This window comes from Kogia breviceps, chromosome 8 (assembly GCF_026419965.1).
Source record: "Kogia breviceps isolate mKogBre1 chromosome 8, mKogBre1 haplotype 1, whole genome shotgun sequence".
Taxonomy (NCBI): Eukaryota; Metazoa; Chordata; class Mammalia; order Artiodactyla; family Physeteridae; genus Kogia; species Kogia breviceps.
Window position 1 is genome coordinate 81,839,296 of NC_081317.1, and position 14,625 is coordinate 81,853,920.

The 14,625-nt window shown below is 40.4% G+C and overlaps 1 protein-coding gene across 6 annotated transcripts in view; it reads right to left on the reverse strand.

Annotated features, from left to right (window-relative positions):
- PRUNE2 (prune homolog 2 with BCH domain) overlaps positions 1-14,625 on the reverse strand; it is a 387,249-nt gene that overhangs the window by 71,983 nt on the left and 300,641 nt on the right. For all 6 annotated transcript variants that reach the window (XM_059071194.2, XM_059071193.2, XM_067039592.1 and 3 more), the window contains one exon: positions 13,652-14,420. In XM_059071194.2, the coding sequence (XP_058927177.1) occupies positions 13,652-14,420 (769 nt within the window). The remainder of the gene's footprint in view (positions 1-13,651; positions 14,421-14,625) is intronic.

Consider the following 14,625-nt stretch of genomic DNA (forward strand, 5'->3'; position numbering starts at 1 on the left):
AAAAAAGTAGCAGTTGGAGCTACAGAAAAAGAAGTTACCTGCTGTAGAACACACACTGTAATTGAACCTACCCTTAATATCTGTTTTAAAAGTCAACAGTTGGGAGAGAAAGTGATTAAGTTATTGTCATCAGGCCAATCATAGAATACCTTCAAAACATTTAAGTAGCACTTCATTAAATGGGGAAATATGGGACATCTGTGATCACCAACGATATTTCCTCTTGTCTTACAGGATGTTCTCTCAGACATATTTTGTCAAGGCAAAATAGCCCAGCTCAGTGTCAGCTGGGCACCTGAGGAAATATACTATCTTATTCATCCCACTGAAGCAGTTACAATTAGTTTTAAAAAAACACAACAACAATTCCTACTTAAATGCAATAAGTAACATCCTGATTATTACATGGACGAAAAGGGCATGGTAGATGTCAATCCAGCGGATTTTTAGTTATTCTGTGAGAGCCTAATACTTTCAGATGATCATTTAATGAACTGAAGTTTAAAAAAGCAAAAATAAAAAAAGTCTTTGAAGATTATGTATGGTCAAGTACTACTTGAGTTGATGATGTAACAGATGATTAACTAAACAGAATAATTTTTCCTCTCTGGAGATTCAAACTGGTATAGGCAATGGATAACAAAGGCAAAACAAAAAACAAAAAAAGAACCAAAACAACTGAACAGGCACACCTGTTTTTCTCCATGAGGCTGAGTGAAGTGGGTAACGGAACTCTAAGCAAACTGAAAGGCTATAAGACTCTTGGAAGCACTGTAATGAAGAAGAAATGTACCAGAACACTAAAAATAGATAACTATGGTCTCAAATTTCAAAAGAAGGGGAAAGATGGATTTTGCAACATTAGAAAAGATGCATATTCCTGTTATGAACTGAATGTTTGTGCCCTCCCCTCAATTCATCAGTTGAGCCTCTCCCTGTGTGATGGTTTTAGGAGGTGGGGGCCTTTGGGAAGTAATTAGGATTAGGTGAGGTGAGGAGGGTGAGGCTCTCATGAGTGGAATTAGAGCCCTTATAAAAAACCCAGGAGAGTTCTCTCACTCTTTCTACTATTCGAGGATACAGTGAGAAGTTGGAAGTCTGAAACCTGGAAGAGGGCTCTAACCAGAACCCAACCATGCTGGCACCCTGATTTTGAATTTCCAACCTCCAGGACTTTGAGAAATAAATTTGTATTGTTTATAAGCCACCCAATCAATCTATGGCAATCTGTTATAGTAGCCTGAACTAAATCACTGCCAAGCTAAATCTAGCACATCTCCCTCAGAAAAGGAAGAAGTGAACACCAGTAATTATCATTTTTATTAAAAGCCAATTATGTTGGACGAACTTGACTTTCTTTTCCATTCCTTCAATCAGGTGTATTTATGAGATGCCGCAGTATGTGGCAAGGGTTGCTCTAAGCACTAGGGGTATAGCAGTGAACAAGACAAACCAAATGTCTGCTTTCCTGGAGGGTCCATCCTCAAGTGTGGAGACAGACAGGACAAAATCAAATAAACAGATCAACAGATCTTTTCAGACAGAAAAAGAAAAGTGGTAGGAAGAAAATGAAGCAGGGCTGTGGGATGGAGCACAGTTCTCAGCCTTGGCACTGTTGGCCATTGGGGCTGGATAATCCTGTGTCCTGCGGGGTGCTCTTGTGATTGTTGGATGTGTAGCAGCATTTGCGACCTCTACCCATAGATGGCAGTAGCATCACCCGAGTTGTGGCAATCAAAAATGTCTCCAGGTATTGCTACACGTCCCCTAGGTGGGAGGGGCAAACTAGAATAACTAGTTCTTGAAACTAGTTATTGAAAACTAGAAAACTAGAATAACTTGGTGGTACAGTTATTGCTACTGTAGATGGAGCAGTTATAGGAGGTCTCTCTGGGGAACCCCAAACCATGAGAATAAGCCAGCATGTCAGGAGAGTTCTAGACAGAGAGTTACAGCTGGCACTAAATCACTAAACTAGAAGAGTCTGGTGGGCAAGACTGAGGGCTGGTAGAGAGAGTGGTCTTAGTGATCACAGACGTAAGCAGCAACTGGGGGACACAGGGCCTTACAGACTATAGTTAAGAATCAGAGGGCTTCCCTGGTGGCGCAGTGGTTGAGAGTCCGCCTGCCGATGCAGGGGACACAGGTTCGTGCCCCAGTCTGGAAAGATTCCACATGCCGCGGAGCGGCTGGGCCCGTGAGCCATGGCCACCGAGCCTGCGCGTTCGGAGCCTGTGTTCCGTAACGGGAGAGGCCACAGCAGTGAGAGGCCCGCATACAGCAAAAAAAGAAAAAAAAAAAAAAAAAAAAAAAGAATCAGAATTTTATTCCAAAATAAATGAGAAGACATTGGAGGGTTTTAAAGAGATAGGTAGGGAAAGAATGATATTCTCATTTGAAAGACTCACTCAAGCCTGTGAATGGAGAATGGACTGTAGGACCAGGTTGGTAGGATGGAGACAGGAGTCTGGTTGAAGGATCCATGTGGGCTGCCCAGGGCAGGGCTGCCACATAAGGATGGGTGGATTGTGTGCGTACTGGGTTGATGGTTTATAGATAGGAAACTGAGGCTCAGGCAAGTAGTTATACTCAGCTAGTTCATTATAATAAAGTTGAGAAGGAGGCCACCTCCAATAAGGTTAGATGAAAGATACAGGTCTGACAAACAATTCCAATCTCCAATTTCCCTCTTGAACTGGAATTGGAAGTTAGCAGTAGGGAAATGTATCATGGCACTCCATGAACTTGTAGTTCAGTTATGGACATGTTGGCAGAAGTAAATGGTGATTGGTGCTCAGTGGCGAAAGCAGGGACCTCTGAGATAAATAGAAAGGACATGAAACATACGAACAAGAAGAAAGCTAATATAGCAATATTAATATTAAGGAGAAAAGAGAGATGAAAGCAAAATTTAATAAAGTAGAAAACAAGCAAACAAAAACAAAAGGAAAAAATTAATGAAACCAAATCTAGTTATTAGAAAAGACTAATAATATGAACCCATCTCTAGAAAGATTGAACAAGGAAAAATGAGAGACGATACAAATAAATAATATTAGAAATAAAAGAATTATATAACTAACTACAGATATAGTAGAGATTGAAAACTAGTAAGAGAATATGAACAATTTTATTCCAAAACCTTTGAAAACTTTGATAAACAATTTTCTCAAAAAATGTTAAATAGCAAAGTTGATGCAGAAAGAATTAGAAAACCTGAACAGACCAGTAACCATTAAGAAATCACATTACTAGTAAAATATCTATCCCCCAAATAAGGAATAGGCACAGACAATTCTATAAATATTATCTAATTCTCACGTATTAGAGAAACCCCCTGGCTTATACAAGTTATTCCGAAGAATAGAAGAAAAGGAAGGCTCCCTAGTTTGTTTTATGGTGTCAGTACAACTTTGATTCCTAAACCAGACAAGGGCTGTGTGATGAAGGAAAATCATAGGCCAGTATTAATTAGGAAAATCCAAATTATTTCCCATGGTAGAAGGAAACTAAATACTGCACTGAAGTTTCTAAAATTCACCCATCTAAATGATTTCACTATCCCCCTTTCAATTTATATTTGACTTTAAGTTACAACTTCAGTATAAATGCTGTTTAAGGTAGTCTGGGATATAAAGATGTACAAGCTTCAAGTGGTTTACATCCAGATAGGTTAAGAGGGTCTCTAGTAAATATAACATGAGGCAGAATGTGAGGATGGCCACAAAAAGGTTCAAAGTACAATGAGATTCAGGAGATGGAGGGATTCCTTCTGTTTGATAAGACTGGAGAATGCTTTAGGAAGGAAGAGACATTTGGTCTGGGTCTTAAATGAAAAGTGGAATTTCAACATGCAGGAAACAAGATGGAGGAGCAAGGAATTAAAAGAGGTGCCAAGATAAGAGCAAAGAGGCAAGAAAAAAAAGTCTCTTCAGGGGAAATGTGAACATTTCTGTGAAGAGGATATATGTGCTTATTTATACTTCCACTTTAAGACAAAGCTGGTAGATATATAAACACCCACCACCACCATATGACTTAAAAATAGCTGGGAAAAAAAAGAGTGACAGGATCACAACACGAAATTAAGACTTAGAGTAATACAATAAAATACATATCCTGGAATTCTATACATTTGATACTAGTAAGTGATAAACTTGGCTGTGAAACATAAAATTCCAAGGAGTCAACTCAAAGGGATAAACATGATCAATTACATAAATGTTATTAAATAAAGTCACATTATTTAACTAATAATCAAGATGGAGATTGGATTGGATTGGCTCATGAGAGCACGGATATTCTGATTAGAAAATCATGGTCTCAGTAATATCCTTGGCATAGAGATGAGTTTCACTGGGCTGACCTAAGGTTTTCCATCAAGATAAGCCAATGACCTACAACAAAAACAAAACAGAATAAAGAAACTGTGTGGGATCCTCTGCAACATGGTACAGGTACATAGTTCTCTGCTGTCTGGGCTTAATCCAGGGCACATTTTGGAACATGTAAAGGACCACTTGCATTACATATTTTTCACTCAATCTACCATAAATTCTGATTCTCAGTTGATCAACATTTCAGATAGTTTAAGGGAGTGAATTAAAAATTTTACTCCCTGGAAGTTGGACAGTGAATGTAAATCAGTGGAGTTAGAACACACCCTCACACCATGCACAATAATAAACTCAAAATGGCTTAAGAACTTAAACCTAAGACATAACACCATAAAACTCCTAGAGGAGAACATAGCAAAACATTCTCTGTCATAAATCGTACCAGTGTTTTCTTAGGTCAGTCTCCCAAGGCAATAGAAATAAAAACAAAAATAAACAAATGGGACCTAATCAAACTTATAAGCTTTTGCACAGCAAAGGAAACCATAGATAAAATTGAAAGACAGCCTACAGACTGGGAGAAAATTTGCAAATGATATCCCTGACAAGGACTTAACTTCCAAAATATACAAACAACTCATACAACTCAATAACAAAAAAACAACCCAATCAGAAAATGGATAGAAGGCCTAAATAGACATTTCTCCAAAGAAGACTTACAGATGGCCAACAGGCACAGGAAAAGGTGGTCAACATCACTAATTATTAAGAAATGCAAATCAAAATTACAATGAGGTATCACCTCACACCAGTCAGAATGGCCATCATTAAAAAGTCTACAAATAATGAATGCTGTAGAGGGTGTGGAGAAAAGGGAACCCTCCTACACTGTTGGTGGGAATGTAAGTTGGTGCAGCCACTATGGAAAACAGTACAGAGGTTCCTCAGAAAACTAGAGTTACCGTATGATCCAGCAGTACCACACCTGGGCATACATCTGGACAAAACTGTAATTCGAAAAGACACATGCACCCCTATGTTCATAGCATCATTATTCACAATAGCCAAGATATGGAAACAACCTAAGTGTCGATCGACAAATGAATGGATAAAGAAGATGTGGTACATATATACAATGGAAGACTACTCAGCCATAAAAAGCAATGAAATAATGCCATTTACAGCAACATGGATGGACCTAGAGATTATCGTACTAAGTAAGTTAGAAAGAGAAAGACAAATACCATGTGATATCACTTATATGTGGAATCTAAAATGTGACACAAATGAACTTATCTATGAAACAGAAAGGGACTCACAGATATAGAGAACAGACTTGTGGTTGCCAAGGGGGAGAGAGGGTGGGGGAGGGATGGATTTGGCATTTGGGATTAGCAGATACAAACTATTATATAGAGAATGAATGAACAAGGCCCTACTGTATAGCACTATATTCAATATAGGGAACTATATTCAATATCCTGTGATAAACCATAATAGAAAAGAATGTTTTTTTAAAAGAGCATGTATATATGTGTATAACTGAATCACTTTGCTGTTCAGCAGAAATTAACATTGTAACTCAACTATACTTCAATAAAATAAATTTAAAAATTAAAAACAAATTTAATCCCCAGCCATTACCTAGAACCAAACTCTCTTATGTTGACAATTTAAAAAAGCCACATCCTTTAACCAACAGTTAAAATGGAGGGAAGGTGACATTCTAATTTCCTCCATTGGTATAGCTTGGATTTCTACAAAGGGTGACCCAATCCTAGATTGCGTTTTTGACAGCCTTTGTTCTAAAGGAACTCTCATATGTATCTTGAAAACAGACTGGAGATCCTCCAATGCACTGGAGGAGTACTTAACTAATCCTGTATGTTTCTATAACTCAGTCCACTTTTCAGAACCCGAGCTTCCATCACTCTCCAATTAAGCCAGCTGTGCTGCCTAACTTCTGTTTGCTTCCTCAGGTCCACTTTCCTACTTTTTCCACATTGCTCTCCTCCCTGGGAGGCTCCCTCACCTCACCCTCTAAATTCCCCTTCGTTTTAACCAATGAGGGCCCTTGGCGGGAGATCAGAGGAGGAAGGGAGGAGGCTTCCTTCCTGTGGGAAGGCCTCAGGCTGACTATGTCCCTCAACAGTAGGTCACAGCTCCTTGTAGGATGCCCCTTTCTACCCCAAATTCTCATCCTGAGTTCTGGGAGTCACCACCTCCCCTCACCCCCGAGGCCTAGAAATAACAGCTGTTCTGTTACTGTTCCTGGGTTATCATACTATTCCTTGTGGGTTCCTCACAAGTTGCCACCATCTTTGTAAATACTCCCTTTATTAAATATTTCTCCAATTACCCTTATTTGAATGTGTCAGCTCTTTCCTGCTGGGTCCCTGATACGCTAGTACATCTTGCTTTCAAAAGCCATGACTTCTTATCTTCCTCAAATGCCATCAGTTTTCATAAAGGTCTTTTTTTTCTCGTATCAGTTTTGACATTTTGCTATTCCAGCTGGAAAAGTACCTTGGATTTGTCCTCAAGCTAGAAGCCAACTCAGTACAAAAGGCCTCCTCTGTGGGTGTTCCTCCCACAAGACAGCTGAGTTGTACCACCTCGTCTCCGCGCTCGTGGCTTTTTCTCCCTATAAAATTCCTCACCGCAAACAAACACCATATCTATAGATATGCAGAAAACTTAAATGTACGTTGAGAGGCCTGATTCCCTCGCCTCCCTCTGGCCTCCAGCCACTGGAGCTGGTCCCACACATCACAGATGGGGAGCAGCTTACTGACACAGCAGTAGCCGTCATGGATTTGCTGAGGTGGGAAATGCGTGTTCAAGCGTGAAAAGAATTCAGTAGGTCACATGACAGTGTGAAAAGTCAGAGGTGAGTTCTGACTCAGTTATTCTCAAAAATCTCTCTTTGGGAAACTTTGGCTATTGAACTTGATGTACTTTTCCATGGGACAATGGGAGAATAGGAATAAACATATCAACCTACAGAAATTCAGAAAAATTATCTAATTGACAAGCACTGGGCTAGAAGGGAGAAGACTTAGGTTCAAGTCCCAACTTTACCACTTTCTCATTTCTGGATGATATTAAACAGCTCACTTATTGAGTCAGTTTGTTCACCTATGAAATTGGGATAATAAAACTTGCCACGTCTATCTCAAATGGAAATTGGATGGACCCAAGAACATAACGTATTTGTCTATCTGCCAGCACTTGTTGGAAGCCTGCTCTGGGAAGGGCTGGCCAGAGGCGCAGAGGTGGCTGGGGTGGGAGTGGGGCGAGACACCAAAATAGACTCTTATGGAAAAAAAAAAAAAAAGATTTAAGTCCTGAATTAAAGTAACAATTTAAAGGACTTTTGATGATACTTAATTATCAGCACCTAGTCACCAAATATAATGCACCAAATGATAAAATATAATTACAAAAGTAAATGAACACAGAGTCAGTGCCAAGTTTGGTCTTCCAGGTTTGGTTCAGGGCAAAGCCACAAAACAGTGAATAAACAAGGGAACACTGTAGTTTACAGAGTATCAATTTACCTTGGAGAAAGGGCAAATGTTTGGAACTGGGATAGAGCCCATTCAAACAGCAAGACTGAGAGAGGGGGGTTAGTGTGTGCTCAAAGAGTCTGATTCTTCTGACAGCCCAAATATATCATTACCCGGCTTCCAGAGAAGGAGTCAAAAGATTATCCCTTTACCCGATTTTCGTTTCCAGCATTCACATGGGTGTAAGACCCAATGTACTAACTCCTCAGCCAAAAGCCATAGACAGAAAAAGCTGATTTCAGAAAGTCTCATGAAGGACATAAAAGGAGCTTCTGGTGGTGTCACTCACAGGGAGAAAGACAAATTCTTTTCCATAGTCTTGTCAGACAGAAAAAAAAAGCCCCAAATTACCAATTTAAAAAGAAAAAAAGAATGCACAGAGATCACCATAAGAAGCAGGTCACGGGGAATATGAAATCTATTGTGTTTAAATGTCATTTTTATTTTAGGGAGTACCAAATAACTCACCTCACAGAAGTAGGGATTGACATGTGTCAATTGACATTGACACATGTCAATGGGATTGACATATACACACTACTATATATAAAATAGATAACTAATAAGGACCTACTATATAGCACAAGGAACTCTACTCCATACCCTGTAATGGCCTATATGGGAAAAGAATCTAAAAAAGAGTGGATATATGTATATGTATAACTGACTAACTTTGCTGTACACCTGAAACTGACACAACATTGTAAATCAACTGTACTCCAATAAAAATTTTTTAAAAAGATATAGCTCCATAAATATAAGGATTAGTTACTTCTAAATACTGTTTCAAATGTACATGTGAGAAGAGCTCCCCCTCCTTTCCATCCCTCTCCCTCCTTCCTCCCACACTGCCCTCTGCTGCATGTATCTATAAAGGTTGGACAAGTATTGTCAATTTTTAGTCCTCTTGGAAATTATTTCCTTCCATCACTCCGTACAGCTATATCCTTGCCCCACACCTACAGAAAGCCAATATATTTGTATAGCAATGTATTTATGTAATTCCGATGGTGAGTTTACAAACACTAATAGTTCCATGTTCTCTTAGCATGTAGTTCAGGCTTCTGCATATAACCTCTGATAATGTTATATAGCAACTTGGCTAGGCTATGATGCCCAGTTATTTGGTTAAACACCAGTCTAGATGTCGCTGTGAAAGTATTTTTCAGATGTGATTAACACTGAAATCAGAAGACTTTGAGAAAAGCAGATTACCCTCTGGAATGTGGGTGGGCCTTGTCCAATCAGTTGAAGGCCTTAAGAGCAAAGTCTGAAAGTTTCCTGAAAAGAAAGGAACTCTCCTCAAACCTGCAACAAAGAGACTCTGCCTAAGTTTCCAGCCTGCTGCCCTGCAGAATTCTGACTCAAAACTGCAACAACTCTTGCCTGAGTTTCTAGCCTGCTGGCCTGTCCTACAGAATTCAGACTTGCCAGCCTCTAAAACTGTGTGAGCCAATTCCAATTCCTTAAAATAATTTCCCCTCCCTCCCTCCCTTTTCTCTCTCTCCGACATACATATTTCTCCTATTGGTTCTGTTTCTCTGGAGAACACTGACTAAAACACAATTACCCTTTCTTCACATGACATTCTTGTAACCATGCCTTCCTTAAAGTAAATGTATACGTGGTTCTTTATTTTAAGAAAAGTCTGTGTGCTGCAGATGACTCTGTAGATGTTCTCTGTGACCACACAGGAAAGATCAGGCATAGTCATCACTGTATGGGGTATTGGCACGCAGTCCTTAGCTGGCGGGTCTACAGCTGGAGGATGACCAAGCTGTTGGCAAAAGCCTCTGGGAAGATTGATCCTAGGGAACTAGAACACAGTGCTGAAGATCTCAAGGGAGATTGTTTATCTCCCAGCACTCATAACAAGTTTTGTTAACAAGAGACAGTAGGTGAGGTATGCCAAGAAAAGGTGTCTTTCTAATGCTCCCTCACATTTTGAGAATATGGCCTAATGCTCTCCAAAACAGTGTGGGAGCTGAGGGGAGGTGTGGCTGGCTGATGTGAGGGCAAGAAGCCAATTTGTAGATGGTGTGTCATCTTGCATATACTGTCAGCCTACTTTCATTTTTGAAAAACAGGTTTTAATTTTTTTTTTTTCAGGACAGTCTTGATTTTGGTCCTACGATCAGATAATGCATCAGAAGATGTCTCCAGGTTTTTGGTCTGGAGAATATGGCTATCTTATTATCATATTGCTTCTGTGATCACCTTCCTGTCTCCAGGATTTTTTTTTTTTTTTTTTTTTTTGGTGGTACGCGGGCCTCTCACCGCTGTGGCCTCTCCCGTTGCGGAGCACAGGCTCCGGACGCGCAGGCGCAGCGGCCATGGCTCACGGGCCTAGCTGCTCCGCGGCTTGAGGGATCTTCCCGGACCAGGGCACGAACCAGTGCCCCCTGCATCTGCAGGCGGACTCCCAACCACTGCGCCACCAGGGAAGCCCTCCAGGATTTTTTTAATGTTACTCTCCTCAGTTAACTTGGCTGGCCTCTCACCCCCTTTCTCCACCTTTCCAGACTATGAGCTTCCTTTGATGCCTGTCTCAAATCGCAGTTCTCAGGACCGCAGTACGACTTTTGTGGGCCTTAGGCACTTTTGCCTTCACGGGCTCCTTCTCTCACTCAAAACAAAACAAAACAAAACACAAACCTAAAAATTTGCTTCACATCTGCATTGGTAGAAAGAAATATAATCCACACCGGAATATAATCCACATAGGAATATAATCACTTTTTCTTTTAATTTTGAAAGAAATTCAAAGCTTCTCATGGGCCTTTTAAAATATCGTGGGCCCTGGGCACTCTGCCTCCTGATGCTGCTGGATGATAAGCCATCCTCGTTCCTCCTCCATAAAAGTATCCTATACAGATGCCTGTCTCTTAACTTATTAACATAGAGAGGCTCAAATTCAAATCCCAGCTTCTTCACTTTCTAACTATAAACCAGAGCAAGTGATTCAAACTTTCTGGACATCAGTTTCCTCCCTTGTGTAATTCTTAACCTCATACAGTTGCCATGGTAACGTGAGACCCTGCATATACACTGCTTAGTACCTGGTCCAGAGCAAATGCCCATTAACTGGTAGCTATTTATATTTAACCTGACATTGGTCCTCAACTATCTTGATTTAACTATCACACTATTATCTACCTTTTCACTTACGTTTAACTCCTTTATTAAGCTGTAAACTCCTAGAGGGATGGGACTAAGTTTTAGACCAGCGGTTCTTAAACTACTATGCATCAGAATCCCCTGGAGGAAGTGCTGAAACACAGACAGGTGGGTCCCACCCCGAGTTCTTGATTCGGAAGGTACGGGGTGGCGCAGGTAATATGCCTTTCTGGCAAATATCCAGGTGATGATGAGGCTTGCTGGTTTTAGGGCCCCATTTAGAAAACTACTGTTTTAGATAACTCTGCACCCTCCCAAAATCTAGCCCAGAGAAAAGCTTTCAAAACTTCAGAGTAAATTATTTAGGCAAAAGGTAACCCAAAATCCAGCAGGAAAATCTGTCCCCTAACCCAAAATCCAGTGGGAAAATCTGTCCCCTCCCCCAACTGTGAGAAGATTTCCATTACTTTAGGGGCTGAGCAGAAAGAGATGAGCAAAGAAATCTCATTAAAAGAAAAGGGGCTAGTGGCACAATTGAACACTGTCATCTGTTGGGTTTCAGGGGCATGTGCAAAATGCAGACAAGAAGCCAAATAGTAGCTCAGCCAACTCGAGGCTGCCTGTGTTCTGAGCTCAATCTATAACAGTGCCAGCAGGGCTGCTGGGACCCATCTGTTACTCTCTTTTTGATAACAGATCTGAGGTCCCTCTGGAAGGAAATAGCTTGACAGGAAGAAAGAAAGATTAGGCCAACTTAAAATGTCTGGATTTATGAAGCTGCACTTGAATATGGCACAGATTTTAACTCTTTATGGCACTTTGCTAACCTTCAATATACCCCTGCTACTCTTGCTGATTTCTCTGTCCCTTTCGTGGAGAAATGTGAACGCCAAAGCTCTCCTGGACACCTTCTATTTATACATAAATTAAGGTCGCAGGATTCAATAATGAAGGAAGCCTTGAGATCCTCCAGCCCACGCACCAATTTTATGGATGAGGAAACCTAAGCCTAGGGTTAATCCTAAAATACATTAACTGGTAGTGGTAGAGCCAGGCTGGAATCCAGCTGCCTTGACTTGCAGTGGGTATGTAGTGTGTATAGTCCTTTACACTCCTAAAATGAGTAGGAAAAAGATATTCTAAATGTCCATCAACAGAGGAATGGATAAAGAAGATGTGGTACATATAAACGATGGAATATTACTCAGCCATTAAAAAGAACGAAATCATACCATTTGCAGCAACATGGATGGACCTAGGGATTACCATACTAAGTGAGGTAAGTCAGAGAGACAAGTATCATATGATATCACTTGTATGTGAAATCTAAAAAAAATGATACAAATGAACTTATTTACAAAACAGAAGCAGACTCACAGACTTTGAAAAGAAATTTACCGTTACCGAAGGGGAAATGTCGAGGCAGGGAGGGGATAAATTAGGAGTTTGGGATAACATATACACACTACTATACATGAGATAGATAATCAACAAGGTCCTACTGTATAGCACAGGGAACTCTACTCAGTAGTCTGTAATGACCAATATGGGAAAAGAATCTGAAAAAGAATGGATATATGTATATGAATAAATGAATCACTTTGCCGTATACCTGAAACTAACACAACATTGTACATCAACTATACGCCAGTATAAAATAAAAATTAAATTTTAAAAAATGAGTAGGAAAAAGATATCTTTTCTCCACTACATTTTAAGGAGGAAACATGATTTTCTCCTTTTCACAACGTGCCCTTTTGTCCCTGGAAGCAGGAGGGCTTTATCAGAGCAACTGAAGAGAAATGAAGCACCGTAAACAGTTTTAGCAGGACCTGGAAACTTGAGGGCAGGGACAGTGTCCACTGGTTACCCAGAAACTTGGCTAGAGCAGATTCTCAAAAACCAAATGGTGAACGAACGAATGAATGAATTTCTGGTTTGATGGTTATTTGCCAATTTTTCAGTCAATTAAGGAATGAATGTTTCACATTAAGATTTTAAGCCTGCTGTGGATTCTCTTTATTAGTGAGTTAGATGCTTACGTGAAACCACACTCACCTTTTCCGTACGATAGCCAGTGTGTCTGCTGGCAAAGTACAGGCTTTGGAGGTGGAAAATTTTGAATCCCAGAGTGTTCACTCTGTTTACTTAATTCTAGGCAAGTTATAGAAACTTTCTGAGCCTCAACTCCCCTCCCCCAACCAGCAAGTGTAAAATAAAGATAATACTACTTGAGGGTTTTTGTAAAGATTAAATAAGATAATGTGTGCAGACTGCCTTGCACTATGAATAAATGTGTGTGTCCTCTCCCCTCCAGCACCAACTGCCTATTTAAGGGTAATATAGGTATTAAGTAGGTGAAGTAAGTGTAAGTATCAGGAGAGTAAGTATAAGACTTTGGATGGAAACTGAAGGGACTTTTTTGGTTGAAAAGGTACACAAATCATCATCATCATCATCATCATTATGGTTATCCAGAAGCTGCTTTTATGGACAATATGCTTTGAAATAAATATAAGCAAAGCTCCTATCATCTAGGTATTCTTCACATTCCATAATCCCTCACCATTTCCCCAGTTTCCAATAAAATAGTTTTCAGGAAAAAAATAAACTGAGCTTTTTGCTTACCCTTTTGTTCTTGGTTTCCTTGTTCTGGGCTCAAGAAACTCTGTCTCCTCCTCCATTTCCGTTTCAGGGGTGATGTTTTTCTGAGAAGACTGTGGTGAAAGCATTTCCCATTCATTGTCATGGGGGACAGCCTGCAACAGAAGTGTCTCGGGGCCAGCCCTGCCTTGGTTCATGCTCTTCCATGACTGGCTGTCCTGGCCAGAGGCTTCCTCTAGTGCTGAAGATTCTGGAGGCTTCATTTCTCCCAGAATGTGCATTTGAGGGCCCTTACCCAAGCTGTGGTCAGAGGCTGGCTCCACAGCCTCGCCAGACCATCCAGGCCCTGAGTCCCTAGTCTCCGATGATGGATCACCAACCTCACTGCAGCCCAAGGCCATCCAACTCTGGTCTTGCCTAGGGCTTTCAAAAGATGATCTCTTACGATCTTTAGAAGACATTCTCTCTGCAGAAAGATGATTTCTTTCATTTAAGGAAGCAGGTTGATGTATGTCTGGGAAGCATGCTAACTGAGTTCCTCCTGGCAGCCCCGTTTCTTCGGAATCTATGTGAAACTCTTCTAATTCTGACGTGATTTCTCTTGCCTCACAGGCCTCTGGCTCTGGGGGTGAATTTTCTTCGTGCTTTACAAGTATGTAATCCATGTGTAGTGCATGATGATCTTCATACTTCTCAGTGTACCTTTCTTCCCCGTATTCTGATTTTATCTGCTCAGGCTCTTTGGTAGGAATTATTTTTTCTTCTTCCAACTCTAATATCCCCTTGCTGGCACCTAGAAGTGGAAGATGAAGGTGAGAGGGAGAGAACGAGTCTTAATTAACACACTGTGTGACTTGTGATCTTTGCAAATGATCTATCTAAAGAGACATAGTTTAAAAAACATTTTTATTTTGTAGAGCTGTTTAATTTTCTCAGACCCTCTCAAGGATACTTATTAGACAAGCGGGAGAAATTACTGCGGTGAGGCAGAACTTGGT